Source organism: Equus caballus, chromosome 7, assembly GCF_041296265.1.
Source record: "Equus caballus isolate H_3958 breed thoroughbred chromosome 7, TB-T2T, whole genome shotgun sequence".
In the NCBI taxonomy this organism is placed as follows: Eukaryota; Metazoa; Chordata; class Mammalia; order Perissodactyla; family Equidae; genus Equus; species Equus caballus.
This window is the reverse complement of record NC_091690.1, coordinates 2,303,194-2,325,442: the sequence shown is the minus strand read 5'-3', so window position 1 is coordinate 2,325,442 and position 22,249 is coordinate 2,303,194. Positions and strand designations below refer to the sequence as shown.

The following is a 22,249-nucleotide window of genomic DNA, read 5'->3' as shown; positions in this document are numbered from 1 at the left end:
ACAACCTGGAATCTTCTTCAGTTTCATCAGCGATGAGTGAGGGCTGCTGCCGGAATTTGGGGTGAGTGGGCTCAAACGCCCCCCACCGGGCCAGGGAGAGTCACCGGACTCCACCTCCTGGCTCAAAGTGCGCACAATCCAGCACAGGCGGGTGGACAACAAGTAGAACTTTTTTGCTTCCTTCGCCATGTTGATACCCTGCCCAGGACGGGCGACCTGAGATGGGACCACGGGGGGGAATCAACAGGACGCCCCTAAGAAATCATAGGTCTCCAGAATGTCATTCCTTTAATGTCCACCGGGCAAGGGGCCCGCAGAAGGTGAGAGAATAAATAGAGAAGGATGTAAGACGCAGCGTGCCTGCATCCCAGCCAGGGAAGGAGCGGGGAGGCCTGTGGGCCTCGGTGTCCCTCTTCTGCAAACCGGGTCAGGACACACTTTGAGCCACGAGGCTCTGAAAGGGCCAGCGTCTTCCGGGGGTGTCTCTCCCCCCACCAAGAAAAGGGAAGTGCGGGCCATACCCAGATCTCAGGCTGGGAGATGTCGCCTCCTGTCCGCCAGGGGGCGCAAGAGTCCGCATCCCTCCCCCTGAAGGACCACTTTCCCCATTCCAGAGAGCTTGCGTCACCCCCAGGCGGGTCCCAAGGAGGGGACATACCCCCGCCCAGGAGGGGACATACCTGGCTGTGGGGCTCTGTCCTCCACCCACCAAGTTCTCGGTCCCCCGCTCTCTTCACCTCTTCCTCCACCCTGCCATCCCAAATGCTCCCTCCCCAAGGGGTTAAACTGAGTCAAGGGAGGGAGACCCCGGGATCTGTCCTGGCGACGGGCAGAGAAGGGTCGGGGCGGCGACCAGCCTTCCATCTCCGACTCCCTGGCGGCCCTTCCGCCCCCTGAGCCTGGAGCCACCAGGGTCATCCGGGCGCGCCTCCTGCCCGCTTGCCCGCAGGTGTCGCCTGCTGCGCGGGGGTCCGAGCCCGGGGGCAGTGGGGCCTGGGTCACAGCAGGTTGATCTCGTCCAGGTAGCGGGCCAGGACCGAGTCCCGCACGTCCTTGAAGACCTTGCGGATGTTCTGCGTGTCCGTGGCGCACGTGTAGTGGCTGAAGAGGCGCCGGGAACGCGGGCCCTTCCGGTCGGCGTCGGCGCCGTCCACGCAGCTGGCGTACATGCTGACGTACATGTTCAGGATGAAGCTCTTGGCCGCCTCCGCGTCCTGCTTGGGGCCTGCGGGGCGGCAGTGGGCGGTCAGGGCACCCGGGAGACCCTCCCTCCTGGGACCAAGGGGCGCCCTGGAGACCCTCTTCCCGAGACGGGCAACAGCAGGGAACCAGGAGCGCCAGGGACCAGGCACCACGGTTTCCTGCAGGGGGTCGCCATGTTTGGGCTTTCCAGCATGTCACATGACCCAGGCTCAGCCAATAGGAGCAGGCCTGGCTGAGTCACATGACCTGGAATGGATCAATGAGACTCGGCTCTGGGACTTTGGGCAGAACTGGGTTAAAGAGAGAGACACACTGCTTTTGGGAGGCCCTAGAAAGTAGGAGGGTAGAGAAAGTTCTAGAAGCACTCACCCTGGAAACTGGGGAAGTAGGTAGCCAGGTGGGAGGTGGGGATCTTCTCCTCCAGGATGTCGGTTTTGTTGAGGAAGAGGATGACGGAGGTGCTTTTGAACCAGGGAAGTTCCAGGATGGTGCCAAACAGGGCCAGGCTCTCCTTCATCCGGTTCTAGGTCGGGGGACACAGGCAGGTCATTGCTCCAGCCGGACACCTGGGCCGAACAGGAGCCCTCCCTCCACGTGGACATGGGGCTGTCGGCCCACAGTCCAGGGGCTTGGGCTCCCCAGTTCCTGGTGGGCTGGGTCAGAGGGGGGTGCCCATACTTTCGTGTGGCCAGCTGCCCGTGTGTGCCCGATGTGGTTTTGTGCCTGAACTGGTGTGACTGGCGTCCCCCACCCAGAAATTCACATCCACCTGGAACTTCAGAATGTGGCCTTACTTGGGAATAGGGTCTCGGAAGATGTCATTATTTAAGAGGTCATACTGGAGTAGGGTGGCCCTAAGTCCAAGGACTGGTGTCCTTTTGGAAAGAGGAAAGGAGGACACAGAAGGCACGCAGCAAGGACGCCACGTGAAGATGGAGGCAGAGAGGAGGGGAGGCATCTACAAGGCAACGACCACGGAGGATGCCAGGAGCCCCGGAGGCTGGACCTCGACCTCTGGCCTCCGGCCTCCAGAAGCGTGAGAGGATAAGTTTCTGTTGTTTCAGCCTCCCGCCTGGTGCTCCTTTGCCGCGGCAGCCCTAGCAAACTGGGACGTCTCGTGTGGCTGGATTCGAGCAAGGGCTGTGTCGGAATAACCTCAGACTCATCCTGTGTGATTCAGTCTGAAAGTCAGAATTAGATCATCGGACGCTCGGATCCCCAAACTGTTGCTGTGAAACTGCGACCCTTGGAGGGGCCCACTTCAGAGATGACGTGGTGCCCGACCTCCGTGCCCAGGTGTTAATCAGGAGAAGAATTCACATTCATAGAACACAAGCGATCCCCGGACTTTCTGAATGAAAGCAGGGCGGGACCCCGCAGTGGGACCTGTTACCCGGGACAGCTTGTGTTGTGCCTCTGGGGGGGCCATGTCCTGGGCTTGAGCATCCCTCAGTGTGTGTGTGTGTGCGCACACATGCACACGCGCGTGTCCAGGGTCCTGGCTACACAAGTCCTTGTGCATCTGTCTTGGGGCACAGTGGGCTGACCGCGCGAGAGTAGAGGGTGAAGCTCAAAGCCACGCCGGACACACACAGGCCCGCTCGAGAGCGATGTGGGGTCCCCTGCTCCGCGGCGGGTCCCTGGGCCATCGAGGGGGGAGGCCCCTCACCTCTTGGTTGTTTTCCTCCAGACACTGGTCGTATTCGCTCAGCGAGGCCAGGTAGATGAGCGCGATCACGTTCTCGAAGCAGTGGATCCACTTCTTACGTTCTGACCTCTGGCCCCCGACGTCCACGATCCTACAGGGAACCGCCCCCTTTCAGAGCTCAGGCCCAGTCGGGACCCCGCGACGTGGCACCCCAGACCCCGGTCACTTCTGGGGCATGCCGGGATCAGTACTAATAGCAGCACGAAGAGGTGCCAGCTGCCTGGCCAACGCCTCTTGTGCATTCTTGCATTTCACCCCCGTGGGGCAGGAATCGCTATTGTGCCCGTTTTACGGGGGGGGGGGGGCAGAAACTGAGGCACAGGGACGCGAGGGGACTGTCCCGAGCTTCTACTGTGCTGGGCTGCCTGACTTCCACCCCTGTGGTGGAGGACACATCCGGAGTCTGGTTCTGGCTGGGTGGCCCGGGGGAAATTGTGCGACGTCTCCAGAACTCAGTTTCCCCATCAGCAGAATGGGGTGCTGTGTTCTGGCTGGCCACCAGAGTGTCTGGGGGGAACAGAGCTGGGCAAACGCCATCCTGTGTGTGTGGCCCAGGGCGAGGGCCCAGCTGCACCCTACACACCGCAACAAAAGGCTGAGCCCCCTGGCCTTCCTGTTCCGCCTTCTAGGAAAGGCGGGTCACTGATCGCAAGGCCTGTGTCACTTCCCGGGGGATGCGCCCGGTACTGGGCTGCCGACAGGAAATGCCAGAGCCTCACACAGCAAGAAGCGACTTGCCCTATGTGCAGAAGGGGAAACCGAGGCTGGTGCCTGTGGCTCCTGATCCCCGAGACCAAACCCTCTCACGTGCCTTCAGACTCCCTCAACCCCCACGTCCAGAGCTGGCGGGGGGGGGTTCAGTAGTTGAGAGTGGGGGTCTGGAGACCGAGACGGATGGGGGACGCTGCTCGTCAGGCTCACGTCTCAGAGTCTCAGTTGCCTCTGAGCCCTCACTCCACTGGTGAGTCTCTCTCTTCAGCCTAAGCACGTACTCAAGTCTCTCCACCTACAAATCCCCTCATCAGCCCAGCCTTCCCTGTGAACTTCCCCAACTCCACCTGGGCTCCCAAAATTTTACCCACCATCCACCCATCCATACACCTGTACCCATCTACCCATCCATCCATCCATCCACCCATCCATCCATCCATCCACCCATCCACCCATCCATCCATCCATCCATCCATCCACCATCCATCCATCCATCCACCACCCATCCATCCATCCATCCACCCATCCATCCATCCATCCACCCATCCATCCATCCATCCACCCATCCATCCATCCACCATCCATCCATCCACCATCCATCCATCCACCATCCATCCATCCATCCATCCACCACCCATCCATCCATCCATCCACCATCCATCCACCATCCACCCATCCATCCATCCATCCACCCATCCATCCATCCATCCACCCATCCATCCATCCACCATCCATGCATCCACCATCCATGCATCCACCATCCATCCATCCATCCATCCATCCACCGTCCATCCATCCACCGTCCATCCACCCATCCATCCACCATCCATCCATCCACCACCCATCCATCCATCCATCCACCCATCCATCCATCCATCCACCCATCCATCCATCCATCCACCCATCCATCCATCCACCATCCATCCATCCACCATCCATGCATCCACCATCCATGCATCCACCATCCATCCATCCTCCATCCATCCATCCATCCATCCACCATCCATCCACCCATCCACCCATCCATCCACCATCCATCCATCCATCCACCATCCATCCATCCATCCACCATCCATCCATCCTCCATCCATCCACCATCCATCCACCATCCATCCATCCATCCACCATCCATCCATCCACCATCCATCCACCATCCATCCATCCATCCACCCACCCATCCACCCACCCATCCATCCATCCACCATCCATCCATCCACCATCCATCCATCCATCCATCCACCATCCATCCATCCATCCTCCATCCATCCATCCATCCACCATCCATCCATCCTCCATCCATCCATCCATCCACCGTCCATCCATCCACCGTCCATCCATCCATCCATCCATCCATCCATCCTCCATCCATACATCCATCCATCCACCCATCCATCCACCATCCATCCATCCATCCACCCACCCATCCACCCACCCATCCATCCATCCACCATCCATCCATCCACCATCCATCCATCCATCCACCCACCCATCCACCCACCCATCCATCCATCCACCATCCATCCATCCATCCATCCACCATCCATCCATCCATCCTCCATCCATCCATCCATCCACCATCCATCCATCCTCCATCCATCCATCCATCCACCGTCCATCCATCCACCGTCCATCCATCCATCCATCCATCCATCCATCCTCCATCCATACATCCATCCATCCACCCATCCATCCTCCCTCCATCCATCCACCCACCCACTCATCCACCCATCCACTCATGCACCCATCTGTCCATCCATCCGTCCACCCATCCACCCACCCACCCATCCATCCACCCATCTATCCATCTGTCCATCCATCCATCCCTCCCTCCATCCATCCATACATACATCTATCCATCCATCCATCCATCTACAAATCTATCCATCCATCCATCCATCCATACACCCACCCACCAATCCATCCATCCATTCACTCATCTACACACCTACCCACCCATCCACCCACCCATCTATCCTTCCATCCTTTTACCCATCCTCCCACGTTGACCAATGTCCACTCTGACCTTGACCTGATCACCGGCGAAGCAGGAGAATCAGACTCGTCCCCTGACCTTGTGGGGCTCTCCGTCTGGTGGAGGAGACCCATGGCAAACAGACAAATTAGGAAGTTTCCTGGTAAAGACCATTGCCGAGGCCAGAACAGCACGTTTGGGGGGCGGTCCAGGCTCTCTTGGGACAGACTCAACATGGGTGGGTAGAACATGTGTCTCCAGGCATCACCCCGCACCTTCCACAGCTCCCGCCATCAGCCCACAGATGCCGAGCTTGCTAAGGTCATTGATGTCCCTCTCACTGTCCTATATTCTTCCTGACCTCTCCTTGGCCTTTGACACTGGCCGTCACTCTCCCTGGACGACCCCTTGCTGCTCTGGCCGCTCACACCTCTGTCCTCCAGCTCAGGCTTTGTGCATCCAGCCAGTTCCCAGATGCTCCAGACCCCTCAGACTCAACCTGCCCCAATGACTTCACCATCGTATCTGAGCCTCCCCACCCCGCTGCCCATTCTACATCAGAAACAATTTTTGCACCATCCCCTCATTTCCATCCCCACGGCCACTGCCCTGGCCCTTACCCACCCTTCCTGCCTGGACTGTGGTTCCTGCCTCCTTCTGAGTCTTCTGACCTCCAGCCTCACCTCCTCATTGGCCACTAGAGGGCTCACCCTCTGAGCTTTCCTGCCCTGAACCATTCCCTCTGGCATAGCCCGGACCACATAGTCTCTGTCTGGTTCTGCCCAGCAGCCCCTCAAAGGTGGGCACTAGTGAACTCCTACTCATCCTTCAATGCCCCAATACCAATGTCCCCTCCTCCAGGAAGACCTCCCCTCCTGGAGCTCTAGTGCCTCACTCTGGGCTCTTCCAGGTCCCAGTCGTGACTGCAGGGGGGCGCTGGAGGTGTGTGTGTCCAGCTTTGCCTCCTTCAGCCTGGAAGCCCTGTGAGGGCTGGGAGGAGCAAACTCCTACTCATCCCTCAGGGCCTCAGCTCCTTCGCCCTTCCGGCAGGAAGCCTGCCCACCCGCCAGGCCGTGCGCTCACCGCAGGTTGGTTTTCTGCACAGAGAAGCAGTACTCGTTGATGCCAGTGGTGGGCATGCGGCTGCGGAGCACGTCCTGTGCCGTGGGGATGTAGTCAGGCTCTGTGATCCGCTCCAGGTGGGACAGGTAGCTGTGGAGTGAGGAGCCCTGATGCCCGGCTTGGCAGCCCCCTTAGCTTCTCAGACCCCCCACCCCACCCAGGCAGGGCCCAGTGGGAGGACCCTGCTTGGGGAGGGCGGGAAACCCCTGGGGAGGGGCCGGGACCCCTGGGGTCTGCAGGTGGCTCAGGAGCAGCAGCCTGAAGCCGTGGGAGTGTCGGTCACTAGGGAGGGGTGTCACCTTGGGGGAGCTGTCACCCCCTGGAGTGGCACTGTCCCAAGCACACTGATGGCCCGAGAGCAGGCTCGCAGGTGCCAGATCTCTCTAGACGCCCAGCACATGTTGCTGCGTGATGATGAGCAGCGTCACCCCAGGAGCTGTGTCACCCCGGGATAGAGTCACCCTGCAGCAAGACCATCCCCACGGCCAGCCTGCGCCGCACACCATGTCCGCGCGGGGGGAGCCGCCAGCAGCCTGGGGACCCTCTGTCGGGATCCCGCCCCCCGGGACCGGGTCTCCGCTGGCTGCGTCTCGGCTGCCGCTGTGCCCAGTGCCCGCCTGGCCCTCAGCCCCACCCCCGCCCCTCGCCCGGGGACCGCAGACTCACTACACGGCGGAGTCGAGCAGGTGGAACTCGCGCCGACGCTCGTAGCAGGCCCGGACCCCCGCGTCCCTCCACAGCCACTGGATGGCCACGGCGTAGTGCTTCTCGAAGGTGGTCACCTTGTAGGGGTCCTGGCTCATGACCAGGCTGGCGTGGTGCTGGGGGGACGGACGGAGCGGGTCAGGGCTGCTGTGGGGCGGGGCTGCCCTCCACACGTCTCCAGGAGCCCCCTGCCCTCCTGCCCCCACTGCCTCTCCTTCCCATCCCGGAGCCACTTGCCTCCACATGCACCGTGGCCTGTGCTCTGCCCGCTCCATCGGCCCCTCCGATTTGCTCCCTCCTCCCTTCATGCATTTATCCACGGGGTGGTGGGGGGCGCCGAGGGAAAGAGTTCCCCCTCCGTCCCCACAGCAACCTGTGCTCCTCTGTCCTCCTTTCCTTCCACCGGGATCAAGCACCAGTGTCGCTGAGACCTCTGTGATGGCCTGAGTGTGCGCGTGCACGTGTATTTGTGTGAGCACACACGTATGCACTTGTGTGTGTGCGTGCATCATGTGTGTATTTGTACGTGCACACATGTGACTTGTGCTCCTGCAGGTGCACTGGTGTCTGTGCGCGCACTTGGGTGTGTCCTTGCGCGTGCATGTGGATTTGTGTTTGTGTGGGCACATGCGCCTGTGTGTGCATTTGTGGGCATTTGCACGTGTGTGTGCATCTGAGTGTGTATATGCAGGCATGTGACCTGTGTAGGATCAATGAAAAAGCCTGCAGCCTGTTATGGGCTGAACTGTGTCCTCAACTCCCCCTGCCCTCTGCAAATTCACACATCGGAGCCGTAACCCCCAGGACCCCAGAAGGTGACCTTATCTGGAGCTGGGTCTCTACAGAGGTAAAGTTAGAATGAGATCACTAAGTTGGGCCCTGACCCAATAGGACCAGTATCCTCATAAGAAGAGAAGATGAGGACACGGACAGGCACCGAGGGATGGCCATGTGAGGATACACGGAGACGATGGCCATCTGCAGGCCGAGGAGAGAGGCCACAGAGGAACCAGCCCCGGCGACACCTGGATCTCGGACTTCTAAGTCTAGAATTATGAGCAAGTAAATTTCTGTTGTTTAAGCTGCGCTGGCTGTGGCACTTTGTTATGGCGGCCCGAGCAGAAAAATACACAGCCTGAAAATATATTGGCTCCGAAGTTTTGAAAAACATGGACAATCAAAATGGGCAATAATTTTAAAAGCAGAAATTTAAGGAAACATCCTTTGAAAAAGTGACAGTAGGGGCCGGCCCGGTGGCACAGTGGTTAAGTGCGCACGTTCTGCTCTGGCAGCCCGGGGTTCGCCGGTTCAGATCCTGGGTGTGGACATTGGCAAGCCATGCTGTGGCAGGTGTCCCACACATAAAGTAGAGGAAGATGGGCACGGATGTTAGCTCAGGGCCAGTCTTCCTCAGCAAAAAGAGAAGGACTGGCAGCAGATGTCAGCTCAGTGCTAATCTTCCTCAAAAAAAAAAAAATTCACAGTAAAAATTATATTCAAGGAAGGCCCTCAGTAGATCGTAATGTGCTTTGATTGAAGCAAATGAGGGTCCTTGAAGATTTTAAAAGGTAGGGGACTGTGCTCTGGGCCTGGGAATGAGACAAGGATGTCCGTTCCTGCTGCTAACGAACACCAAGCTGAGGTCCTGGCCAGTGCAACCACACAGGAAAAAGGAATCTAAGGCACCAGGTTTGGAAGCGAATAAATTACACGGTGGTTGTTCACGGATGAGATGACCGTATGCAGAGAATCCAGAATAGTCTAGAGATAAGCTATTCGAATAAGCAAGTGAATTTAACCAAGGCCCCGAATGCAAGATCAATAAGCAAAAATCCAATGTGTGTCTATACGCTAAGCACCAGCTAGCGGAAATTTTAAAAACCTTAAATCTCATTTATAGCAGCACCAGAAGGGATCAAACACCTAGGAATAAATCTGTCGATAGACGTGAAAACTCTCCACACTGAAATGGACAAAACATCGCTAAGAAAACATTTGAAAGAGGAAAATAACTGGAGGGATATACTATGTTCATGGATTGGAAGAAGCAGTGTTTTTAAGTTGCTGATTCTCCCCAAATTGATCTATGGATTCAATGCAATCCTAACCAAAACTCCAGAAAGGGGTGTGTGTGTGTGTGTGTGTGTGTGCAAAAATTGATAATTCTAAACTTATATAGAAATGCAAGGGGCCTGGAGTAGCCACTGCAATTCGGGAGAAGACACAAGTGGAAGCATTTACACTAGTGGATGTCAAGATTACACTAGGGAGCTACAGTCATAACTTGAAACGATATTCGTTCAGAGATAAACAGACCATGGAAGAGAACAGTGAGCACTGACAGATCCAGACACATTAGGACACATGACTTATGACAACAGTGAGATTGTAGTACGGGGAGCAAAGGATGGTCTTTTCAATAGATGATGCTGGAACAATCGAATATCCACATAGAAAAAAAAAAAAAAGCAAAGAAATTTGATCCCTGCCTCGCACCCTACACGAAAAAAATCAATTCTAGGTGGAATGTGAATTTAAATGTGAAACGATAAAGCTCCTAAAAGATAGCAATAGAAAATTTCACCAGGACCTTGGGGTACAAAAATATTTCTTAAACTGGCCGCAAAAAAAATAAACACATTAATCAGAAAAGATTGATACGTTAGACTTCATTAAAATTAAGAACTTCTAGGGGCCGGCTGGCTGGCACAGTGGTTAAGTGCGCACGTTCCACTTCAGCAGCCCGGGGTTCGTCAGTTTGGATCCCGTGTGCGGACATGGCACTGCTCATTGAGCCATGCTGTGGTAGGCGTCCCACGTATAAAGTAGAGGAAGATGGGCACGGATGTGAGCTCAGGGCCAGTCTTCCTCAGCAAAAAGAGGAGGATTGGCAGCAGATGTTAGCTCAGGGCCAATCTTCCTCAAAAATAAAAAAAGTAAAAAAATAATAATAATTAAAAAACACACACACAAGCGTTGGGGGGGGGGGGAGATGTGGAGAAACTGCGCTCCCCTCCACCCTGTGCCCTGAGGAGGGGGGATGTCAATGTGGAAATGTGTCAATGTGGAAAACAGCAAGCAGGGTCCCCCAGAAACGAACCCTAGGGCTACCATGGGATCCAGCAAGGCCCCTTCTCGGGGGTTAGCCAAAGGAATTGAAATCGGGATCTGGAAAAGAGAGCAGCAGGCCCGCGTTGGCTGCAGCGCTGTTCACAATAGCTGAGCAGGGGCGGTCACCTGATGTCCAGAGATGGACGGAGGGATACAGACAAGGGGACAGGATTCCGCTGGAGGCGACACGAGGTGGGGGGACCCTGCGGGGGCCCAGCCGCCTGGAATGGAGGGGAGGATCCCGGGGGGTGGGTCCGAGGGGACACAGCTCCGCCTTGGGGGTCCATTAGGACAGGCCGCCCCCCCCCCCCCCCCAAGTCCTAGGGGCCCCGGCCGCTCACCTTACTCTCGGGCCGGCTGAAGGGGATCTGCAGCCGCTCCATGGCCTCGAGCATGTTGCGCACGGAGACGAAGATGTTCTGGTAGACGAGGGGCCGGAAGCCCTTGCGGTCCTCCTCCGAGTAGCCGGCCCCGTGGATGATACGCATCTGCTTGATGAACGTGCTCTTCCCGCTCTCCCCGGGGCCTGCGGAGACGCGCGATCGGCTCAGCCCTCCGCGGGCTCCGAACCCCGGACACTCCCCGCTCCCCAACCCCCGGGGTTCAAATCCCCGCTCAGCCAGGGCTGAAACCGCTCTGTGCCTCAGTTTCCCCATCTGGAAAAGGCGGATCGCAGGAGGCCCTGCCTGCTCGTGGATGTGCGGGGCTGATGGAGTTCATTGTCAGCTGCCCCGGGAGGGCTCCAAAACTGAGGCCCGCGGGCCGAATGCCGCCCCCAATCCGTTTTCGCGCGGCACCCGAGTTTTTACCATTTGCACCGTTTTTATGTTTCTCCCGGTTTTCACGGTTACGGCTTTGACATTTTTTAAATAGTTGAAAGGAATCCAAAGAAGACTATTGGGTGACGTGAAAATTATATGAAATTCAGGTTGCGGCATTCGCAAATAAAGTTTTATTGGCACACGGCCACACCCATTCCTTTACGAGTTGCCTATTTTGCTTTCTGGCTGCAACAGCAGAGTTGAGCCGTCAGAGAGAGACCGTCGGGCTCACAAAGCTGGAAATATTTACTATCTGGCCTTTTACGGAGAAAATTTGTGGATCCCGGTTTATAGGAGACTAGACATAGTAAGAGTGACCGAAGTATGTTTAGCATGGTAATAATTCCCCTTATTACTTGCTATGATAATTTCAGATAGAGAAACTTGTATGAAGGCAATAAAACAGGATGAACAGGGGAAGGAATGAACAGGTGACCACCAGAGCTGAGGGTCCAGGAAGGCCTCTCGGTGGGGGTGGCTTGTGGGGCTGAGATCTGAAGGCTGGGAAGGTTGCTCTCATGCCAAGTTCTCCGGGAAGAGCATTCCAGGCAGCGGGCACAGCCTGTGCAAAGGCCCTGGGGCAGGCCCAGGCCTGGCGTGTGGGAGGAACAGCGAGGAGCCTGTGTGGCTGGAGCAGAGGGAGGAGGGGGAGAGAGGGAGAAAAGGAGGAGGGAGGGCAGGGAGGGGACGGGGCAGGTCCAGGGGGCAATGCTGGGTGACCAGGTGGCCACGGTGGAGCTGGAGAGAAGGGGGTACATTCCAGAGATATTTGGGAGGCAGATCGACATGGCCTTGCCGATGGACCACAGTGGGGAGAGGGTCCTTGCAGGGCGTCTGCACAATCCACAGGGCCGAGGTCAAGACGAGACCACAGGGCCCTTCCCAGCGCAGGCCGCACACCCGCGACTCGGGCCCCCGGTTTGTGATCGTGACACTGGAATCTTCCAGAGCCGGGGGCCAGAAGCTGGAAGACGGAGGCTCAGCCTCCCGCTGTCTGAGCCCCGAGATCTGGCTCTCTCTGGGCCTCTGTTTTCTCATCTGTAAACTGTCCCCTCTGCGGCTCCTGGGGACACGGGCATGGGGTCCTTCCCGGGGCGGGAGGGGCTCGGGGCAGGAGGAACTGGACTGAGCAGCAAAAAGGGAAGGGGTGGCCCGGCTGGAGCCCAGAAAGAGGAAATGGGAGCAGAGGGCGAGGAGCGGGGAGGCGAGAGGGAGCTGGAGGCGGAGGGAAGGCGAGCTAGGATGTGGCATTTGTCCCCCCGTCCCCACGTGCGGGGGGCCCTGTCCCCAACCCGCCTCCGGTCCATCGGAGGACAGCAAGGGCAGGTCTGGGGTGACACCAGGTGTTAATGAAGCGGCTGGACTCAAGGGCCGAGAAGAAGGGTCACTTTCTCTGCCCTCCAGGACATGAGCTGGGAAAGTGGGACAAAGTGGCGGGATGGCAGTCAGGCTCGCGGGAGGACGACGGGTTTGGCTTTTTTGTGGAACTCAAACCCACTGATGAGGCATTTTGGGGTAAAAAGCTGTCAGGTCTGTAACTTCCTTGCAAACGGTTCAGAAAAAAAGAATGAATAGGTATGTATGAAATATAGAAATGTACGGTAAATAAATTTTCGATATAATTGTGCATTATATAAAGTCTAAGTAGATGCACGTCCACTTATAAATTGTGTGTTACGTGTTCAGAGAGAGAGAGAGGACAGAGACGATAAAAAAAACGTAAAATGGGGGCCGGCCCAGTGGGGCAGCGGTTAAGTGCGCACGTTCCGCTTCTCAGCAGCCCCGGGGTTCGCCGGTTTGGATCCCGGGTGCGGACGTGACACCGCTTGGCACGCCATGCTGTGGTAGGCGTCCCACACAGAAAGTAGAGGAAGATGGGCACCGATGTGAGCTCAGGGCCAGTCTTCCTCAGCAAAAAAAGAGGAGGATTGGCAGCAGTTAGCTCAGGGCCAGTCTTCCTCAAAAAAAAAAAACCATAAAATGTGAACATCTGCAGAATCTGGGGGCAACGTTTCTCTGAGTCTGGGAGTCTTTCAAAATAAAAAGTTAAGAAACAGAAAGAAAAAGCCTGACATGCCGAGTGAGATGCCTGATTGGAAAGTGAAACGGAAAAAGGGGCCTCGGGGGAAACACCCGTAAAATCCACAGTCTGGAGTTTCGTCACTGTCAGGTCCCGGGTTCCGGGTTAATTTCTGGGCTGTGACCTATGCCCAGGGGTGACATCGGACGTGCCCTTGAGCGGAAGCTGGTCACAGGACCCAGGGAGTCTCAGCAGCTTTGCCACTTTTCTGTGCGTCTAAAATTACTCCAAAATAAAAAGTTTCCTTGAAAAAAACAACCCGGGGCTGGCCCAGCGGTACAGCGGTTAAGTGTGCACGTTCCGCTTTGGCGGCCCGGGGTTCGCCAGTTCGGATCCTGGGTGTGGACATGGCACCGCTTGGCACGCCATGCTGTGGTAGGCGTCCCACATAGAAAGTAGAGGAAGATGGGCACAGATGTGCGCTCAGGGCCAGTCTTCCTCAGCAAAAAAAAAAAAGAGGAGGATTGGCAGCAGTTAGCTCAGGGCTAATCTTCCTCAAAAAAAAAAGAAAAAAAAACCCCACGCCCCAGGTCCGCCATGTGAAGCTCGCCAGCGTGGGGCTGTATGTGTCGCAGATTCTGGAATCTCTGGGATGTTAGACAGGGACACGTCAAGCGCACTAACTGTTCCCGCAGGGGAGCATCTGAACGACACGGTCAGCGAGACGAGCCGGCAGCCCTCCTGCCCACGGACGAAGCCGGTGGACTGGCCGGTCTTCGGAGCCTCGGCCATTTGGGGCCGGCAGAGGCAGCTGCGAGCCCCGGGGCCCTTGACTGCGCGCTCCCAAGGCCCTGGGTGCTGCACGGGACCAGTTTGCCCAGGGTCGCGGTGAGAGAGGGACGACTCTAAGCCCCCCTTTTCATGTGGGGAAACTGAGTCCCAGATCGGCTAAGGGGACTGATTCCTAGGGTCGTGGAGCTGGTGAGTGGCCGAGCGGGGACTCCACCCCAATCCTGGCTGAGTCCAGAGCTCATGGGCTTTATAATTATCATCCCAGGAAGTTCCCCGGGCGCTGCCTCAACAATAACAACCACCCATAATAGTAACCGTCATCATCACCATCCCGGCGAGCATGATGGACTCTCGGCACCTGCCAGGCCTGGGGCCACGGTCCGCTGTGCGTGTCCTGGCTCAATCCTCACGAAGATTCCCACTGTTTTCCCATCCGTGCGGGGGGCTCAGAGAGGTGATGTGACTTTCCCAGGGTCACACAGCCAGCGGGGAATCAGAGGCGCCAACTCGAGCCCTTACGGGTCCTGCCACAAAACGGGACGCGGCCCGTCGACTGGCCCGGGCATCCTCTCAATCTGAGCCACTCGCGGTTTCTCCGGACACGTGGCCGCCAGGAGGCTCGGGGGCTGTGGGTGACGGCCCTGGGTCTCCCCAAAAAGGTAGAGAACAGAGGTCCCCGGAAGGACCAGGTCCCCGCGTGGACACGCACTGATTTTTTTTCTCTTCTCTTCGGTTTCATTAAAGAAAAAAAATTCCTGGCCGCCGCCCGCACCGCGGACGTCGTGACTCACGGACGGGTCAGAGCCTGAAGTCTGGAGACCCAGGCCGGGCGGGGCCCCGTCTGCGGCCCGCGCCTGTCCTCGGGCCCCGGGGACTCGGGAGCCCGTCCAGCACCCGCTCCCGGTCCGCGAGGGGCGGGCGGGGGGCTGCGGGGTGGCCGTGTCCACCTGGCTGCCACCGCCGCGCAGCCCCGACGGGAAGTGGCGGCTTCCTCCGGGGGCGGGAGGAGGAAGTGGGAGCCGGCAGACATGGGGAGCAGCGGGCCCAGCCCCGGGCATCCCGAGAGGCCCCCTCCCCGGGGGCCGGCACCCCCACCCACCCTGCCCGCCCCAGAAACAAGGTGCTAGGGCCACGGGGAGCCAGGCCTGGGCAGCCGGGGGGCAGGCGGCTCAGTTTCCACATCCCACTGGGCCTCAGACCACTCCTGCCACCTCCCTGGGCCTCAGTTTCCCCATCTGTCATGGGGGTTCTGTGGCTCTTCTCTCCCGCCGCACATTCTCAAGGCGGTCAGGTGAACGCACAGGCTTTGGAACCGGAATCCTAGGTTCAGATCCTGGCTGTGCCGCCTCGGGCAAGTCGCTTCACCTCTCTGGGCCTCAGTTTCTCCATCCGGGGATGCGAGAAGTACTTGCCTCCAGCGCCATGGACAGAGTCGGCCCCATTCATTGCCTCCTTCTGACTCCCCCCCTCCCCGAGGGGGTCAGCACTGTCTGTCACGGACAGACCCCCGACCCTCGGCCGCTTCCTCAAACAGATGAGTCGCCTCCAGGAAAAAAATAACTTTTGGATTCAATTCCTGTTTTCAAGAAGGGAGCGGGGTGCAGAGGCGGCCGTGGGGCTGGGGTGGGGGTGGTGCAAACCACAGTCGCCAGGGCTGTCCAAGTGCCACCGTGGGCGCTGGGGGACATGAGCAGCCCCCCTCCCGTCTTTGTCCCCCTACCCCCGCACCAGCAGAAGGGGCTTCCTGATTTGGGGCTGGCTGTGCGGTGGTCAGAGTGGAGCTGGGCAAGGGACCGTCCCAGCTCCGGGAAGATGCGGCACAGCTCTGGGGAAAGTGGCCCCAAAACAGGACGGAAAGTCACAAAGGAAGGAGAAGCATGGGGCTGCCTTTGTAGCTGGGGGAAATCAGGGAAAGCTTCTCGGAGGAGGGGACACTTGAGCTGCCACCTGCCTTGAGTGGGAGCGCCCGCCACGTTCTTAACGGGGAGAATGGCAAGTGCAAAGGCCCCGAGGCACAGACAAGTGAACCCGAGATGTGCGCGGAGAGATCCCTAACGTGGATAAACCCCTGGCCTGATGGATCAGAGAGCTCGAGACACAGCATGAGAAAGGGGCCATCACTACGGGTCCTACAGACGAGGGAACGTCATAAGCAACTTCACACTCGTCCGCTCGACTTTGAAGAAACTGACAAATTCTTTAAAAGACCCCAATAGCCGAAGCTCGCTCAAGAAGAAATAGGTAGCCTCAATCGCCCTATTTATTAAAAATTAATAAATATCAGAGACCACATATATTATTAATATAATAATAGCCCGGCTATTAAAGAAATTAAGTTCTTAATTAAAACTTCCGGGCTCAGATGGCTTCATTGATGATTTTCCCAAACATTTAAGGGAAACAAGACCCATGCGGTGGGTGGAGGGGCCGGGGGGCTGCAGCTGAAGGACTATGGCGGGGCGGTGAGCTGGGGCCCGAGAGTCTGAATTTCATGCCGCCCAGGCTCTCCTCCGAGGATGGGGAGGAAATTCCTCTGCCTGATTCCAGACCCGAATCAGAGGGGCCCTGTGGAGGTGCCGCTCCCGGGGGTCCCAGAGTTCCCTCTCTGCTCTCTCTCCACTCCATGGGGCTGCCTGGCCCACCGGGCAAGGGAACAGAGAGGGCGACCGAGCTAATGACCAGCCTATTTGCCCCGGGCAGGCAGAGGTCACTTGGGGACACCCGGGCCCTTCCCCAGCCCCCCTCCCAGGGCTCAGGGGGGTCCCTTCGGGGCCGCAGTCCCCAGGATTAGGCTGGCGGGCGGAGCCACACGCACAGCCAGGAGGTTGGGGAAGCGGACCCCCGCGGGCGACAAGATTCGAGGTTCTGAGGTCACATCTCGGAACCTTACAATGGCCACCTCCCCCCCCCCACCCCCGAGTCCCTCCGGCTCCCTCGCCCGGGGCGACTCTCGCTGCCGGAAGTCACTCCACTTGTTAGTTGACAGGCTTCACGCCTGTCCCCGGCCCGGAAGACGATGTCCCCACGAGTTCCCTGACGCGGCGGGAATGAATGAACGAACCCACGGTCTACCCCGAGGACCTGGGCTAAGCGACCTCCAGAGCCACCCGGGGGGGCCCTCCGCCTTCCCGGGCCGGCCGCGTAGGGAGGGAAAGCCGGGCTCGCGGCCCCGCGTCCTCGCTCCCTTCCCGTGACGCAGCAGCCGGTAGGGCGGGCTGGGCCTGCTGGGCAGGAGCGGGTCCCTGTCGGGCCGCCCGGCCGAGCCACCTCCGTTCTTGTGGACGGGCCCAGCGCCCACACCTTTGGACGAGCAACTGGGCCACTCTGGCCCTCAGTCTCCTCATCTGGAAAATGGATTTCCAGGCTCTCCCGGCCCCCGAGGGATTTGAGGGTCCCCTCCTCGGGCCCTCCTCCGAGTCCTTGTCTTCGTGTCACCCCCCTTGCCCGCCCCCGCCGGGCCCTGGGCTCACCCAGCAGCAGCAGCTTCAGCTCCCCGCGGTCCCGCTTCTTCTGTTCCAAGAGGATCCGGTTGATCTCCTGGTCGATCCGGGCCGCCGTCTTCTCCTCCTCCGTCAGGCACCAGGGGCAGCAGCGCCAGGTCAGCGAGCGGGCCATGGTCGGGGCTCAGAGGGCGCCAGGGGGCATGGCCCCGGCCCCCCTGGGGAGGGCACCCCCACCCGGCCGGTTCCGGGGACCCCCTCAGGGACCCCCGATTTCTCAGCCTCAGGCACCAGGAGGGCCCAGCTCAGCGAGGCCTGAGTGCCGGGCCCAGGGCGGGGCGGGCGGAGGCGGCGGCGGAGAGAGGGGGTGAGGCTCAGGGCTCCCCACCCATCCTCAGACCTGCCCGGGCCTGGCCAGACAGGCTGTGGGTGGCACGAGATGAGGTGGGCACCCAGGGAGGGCGGGGCGGCCCCAAGGAACGCCTGCCTGCCAGCACGCAGTCGGGGCACCGGCAGCAACCTGCTGGGCCCTCCTTCCTCATTCTGGTGAAGGGCCTCTGACGCCGCCCCCTGCTGTGCCCAGGCCCACCCCCTCCTCTGAGCCAATGAGGAGCTGTCCTCCCAATACCAACCATGATCCTTTCTCAAAAAACAGCCGAATCCAGGGGGCACCTGCTGCGTGCCGTGCTCTTGTATGGATTCATTTCCTGCGCACATCGCCCCGAGTTAATGTTATCATCCTGATGTGCAGACAGGGAAAATGAGGCACACAGCCATGAAGACATTTGCCGGGGGCCGCAGGATTGGGAGGAGACGGGGCAGGGAGTCATCTCTCCCCCGTGGGGGCCCAGGGTCTAAACGCTGACCAGGCAGCTGTGGGGAGGGGCTGTGCATTCTTTGCGCAATTATTGAGCGCCTACTGTGTACCAGGCATTCTGGACATTTTTAAAAATATTTGAGCCTGTTGGATGGCGGTTCAGTCTAAGCAAAAACTAAAGCAGAGAAGGGGGCCGGGCATGTGGGGGGGCTGGGGTTGGGGCTATAAATGGGTCACGGAGGTCATGCTGACAAGATGACATTTGGGCCCAGGGGGAGGAGTCAGACAGCAGCCTGGCCCAGGACCTTCCCAACGAGGCCGCCAGGCCCCCTGCCTGGACCCCCGTTGTCCTCAGGACCCTAGAAGTAGGACGAGGACCGTGGGGTGCACATATGGCTGCCTCCTAGACACTCACAGTCAAAGGGGAGGTCACAGACTGTCTCCAACCCAGCAGCTCTTTGCCGTGTTTGGGTGCAGAACCCCATCTGAGAGGTTCTAGAATGCTCTAGAAAGTTCCGGATCAAACCCCCTGTGCAGATACACACGATTCGGAGAGCCTCTGGATCCCTCCCAGATGGTCCCAGCGAGGCTCAGAGAGGTGGAGTGACACGCCTGGGGTCACACAGCAGCCACCGTCACCCCTCCCCCACGCCCCCGGCGGGTTGCAGCGTGCGGTTTTCTTTGCCGTTAATTCACAACGAATGGCAGATGGGAAGTTCGATAGGGCCCCCACCCCGGGCCCTGCCCCCCACCACCGTTGGGTCACTGGTGGGCGCTGCCCCGCCCAGCCAGCCTCCCGCCCTCAACCGGATGAGCAGCCGAGAGGAGGGGCGCTCCCGAGCCGGGGGCCCCGGGCGACTTCCCACTCCGGGCAGGTGAAGAAAAGCAGAAATGCGTCTGGCCTGGCAGAGCTGGGAGGGCTGCTGGGCTGCAGAAAGGAACAGCTGGGGTGGCCGGCTGAGTCACAGCCCGGCGTGCCGGGAACACGAGGGCCGTCCCCACCCCGGGCATCTCCCTGCTGTCCGTCTCCGGGTGGGGGACCCCAGGCCCTTGGCATGTCACAACAGGACCGGTGTCAGGCCTGGTCTGACTCCCTCCATGGCTCCCACTGACCTCAGAGTAACCAGCCCGCTTCTCGATCCCCCTCCTCCGGGGGCCCGGCCCCTGCGAATTCCTCCAGCTTCAAAACAAACGTCCGTTTTCAGTTCCCCAAACGGGCCAGCTGCTTCCTTTCCACATGCCGGTGCCGTTCGGGACATTTGTCACGTTCTAGTCCATTCGGGAAGTCGGGCAAGCCAGCGTGCGTCTTTGAAAACACACACACATACAGGAAACGCGTAAAATGTGAATATACAACCTGATCGGCTCCTGTGAGGCCAACACCCCTGTGAGGCCCATCAGGCCGACCCCCCAGGGGCCCCCAGGAGTTCTGTGCGATGGGGACCTCCTCCTTCCCCCCGGTCACCGTGGTCTGCATCGCTCTGCCGTGCACCGTGTGTCTCTGTTTGGGAAGAACTCTTCAGTACCAAGATTTATTTCGTTCTTCATTCTTAAAATTCACAGGGCGTTGTATTTGCTTTCTCTGGTCCCCGAGGCGGCCGTACCATTTCGCATCCCCGCCAGCAACGTATGAGAGTTCCAGTCGCCCTGCATCCTCGCCGGCACTTGGTATTGTCCGTATTTTTCGCTTTAGCCATTTTCAGATACACGCGGTGGTGTCTCACTGGGAATTTCACCTGCATCTCCGTGATCAGTGACGACGTTGAGTATCTTCTCACGTGTCACCCGTGTATCTACCTTGACGAGACGCCTGTTCAGATGTTTCCTTTACTAGATTGTTTTCTTGTTATTGCGTCTTGAGAATTGTTTATATATTCTGGACACGAGTCCTTTCTTGGGGAGTTGATTTGCAAACATTTCCCCCCAGTCTGTGGTTTGGCATGCCACCCTCTTCCCTGTGTCCTTTGTGGAGCAAAAGCTTGTAATTTGGGTGAGGTTCAATTTATCCATTTTTTTCCTATATGGATGGTGCTTTTTGGTGTCGTAGCTAAGAACGATTTGCCAAACCTGAAGCCACAAAGATGTTCTCTCATGTTTTCTTCGAGGAGTTATAGTGATTTACATTTGACGTTTAGATCTGTGATCCATTCTGAGTTCATTTTGTCTAGATTGAGGTTCCTTTTTTTAAAATTATTTTTTTGCATATGGATATCCTTTTGTCCCAGCGCCATTTGTTGAAAAGATGGTCCTTCCGCGTCGAATTGCCTTTCTACGTTGGCCAAAAGTCATTTCACCGTATTTGTGCGAGTCTATTCGGGTGACGATGTCTCTTCGATCCCCTATGTTCTTGCTAATATTCTGTCTCTTACTCTATCGGTTGCTGAGAGAGGAGTGTGGACGTTTTGAAGCGTAATTGTGGAATTGTCCCTTTCTCTGGGTTCTGTCACATTTTGCTCCATCTATTTCGTGCATATTTCAGATTTCTGGGTCCTCTCGGTGAATTGATTCTCTTATGAAATTTCCTCCATTTTTACACAAAAGGAAACTTTTGATGTTTTTTCTTTATAAATTTACAACAGCATTAGCATCCCTAAAAATCGTGTTTAATTTTTGCCCTTTTTGAACTTTATGGAAATGGAATTGCCCGACGGGAATCTGGTTTCTATCTGCCACTCAACAATACGTTTGTGTGATAAATCGTATTGGCACACGTGGTCGCTGTTTATCAATTCTCCTTGCCGAAGACGATTCCCCCGGGCGAACATCCCACCATCTATTCGTCCATTCTTGTTTCTTTCTTATCAGTATTTTCTGTTTATTTGTTTTACTTGAGATACAACGGACTTGTAACATCCTTCTAGCTTCAGGTGTACAGCGTAACGATTCGATATTTGTCTATATTGCGAAACGCTCAGCACCATAAGTGTCTAGTCAGCATCCATCACCACATATAGTTACAATTTCTTTTTTTTCTTGTGATGAGAACTTTTAAGATCAGCTCTCTTGGCAACTTTCAAGTGGACGACACGGCCTTGTTAAGTATTGTCAACCGCAGGCACCGTGCTGTGCTGTCCCTCGCTCCTCCCGTCACCGGCATTTGGTTCAATTTCAGTTCGGGGCCACCATGAACAGGGCGGCTCCGGCCACTTGGCGCGTCCCCTTTGGTGACTCGAGGTACGACTTTCTGAGGATAAACACCCAGCTGCGGAACTGCTGGGTTATCAGCCACTTCCCAGATATCAATGATCTTTTGCCAAAGGGCACCCACCAACCGACCCCCCCACGAGCCCGGGTGGGTTTTGATGGGGCTCAGTTTCTTCCACCCCAAACAGCCTCCTTTATTCAGAATCCACACCCCCCTCGCTGCCTCTTTGGTATTAAAAACGGCCTTTCCGTCTAAGGAGGAATAGGGTGTTCACACAGTTTCAAAGTATTTCCCGCTCCTCAGTGGCTGGGAGTGTTGGCCGCTGAGTGGACAGCCTGTCCCTCCCTGGACGCTGCCCTTGGCCACACCCAAGGTCACGCCCCCCCCCCCCCAGGGTGGGGGAAGACTGGGACACAAAGGTCCACCCCCCTCCCTTTTACTGACTGAGGAATCACTGATTTGGATCAGACAAAAAATTCTCCATCGAGCCACTGCCCTTCTGGGTGTGCGTCCGAGAGAAAGGACAGTAGGCGCTCGGACAGGCCGCACCGCGGAGGAGCCACAGGAGCGACGGGGACACCCGATGATGAGCGGACCTGCGGCGGGTGGGGGGCAGGCGACACCTGCCGGACGCGGGGGGCACGACGTCCAGGTGCGCCGGCTGCGGTGGCGGCGGCTCCCT

The 22,249-nt window shown here is 57.8% G+C and overlaps 1 protein-coding gene across 1 annotated transcript; it reads right to left on the bottom strand.

Annotated features, from left to right (window-relative positions):
* Window positions 1–269: 269 nt before the first annotated feature.
* Window positions 270–19,710, bottom strand: GNA15 (G protein subunit alpha 15). The gene is made up of 7 exons (XM_023646410.2): window positions 17,636–19,710; window positions 10,874–11,058; window positions 7,383–7,537; window positions 6,678–6,806; window positions 2,873–3,002; window positions 1,573–1,726; window positions 270–1,225 (listed from the first exon to the last, which is right to left on the bottom strand). Exons 1-7 carry the CDS (start codon window positions 17,778–17,780, stop codon window positions 999–1,001), a joined length of 1,125 nt encoding a protein of 374 aa, XP_023502178.1. The 5' UTR covers window positions 17,781–19,710; the 3' UTR covers window positions 270–998.
* Between the last annotated feature and the right edge of the window lie 2,539 nt (window positions 19,711–22,249).

Coding starts and splice junctions, on each gene's coding strand:
- GNA15 (XM_023646410.2), bottom strand. CDS start 17,780: ATGGCCCGCTCGCTGACCTGGCGCTGCTGCCCCTGGTGCCTGACGGAG. Junction 6,807..7,382: donor CTGCTCGACTCCGCCGTGTA/GTGAGTCTGCGG, acceptor CTCACTCCACAG/CTACCTGTCCCACCTGGAGC. Junction 3,003..6,677: donor GTGCAGAAAACCAACCTGCG/GTGAGCGCACGG, acceptor GGTTCCCTGTAG/GATCGTGGACGTCGGGGGCC.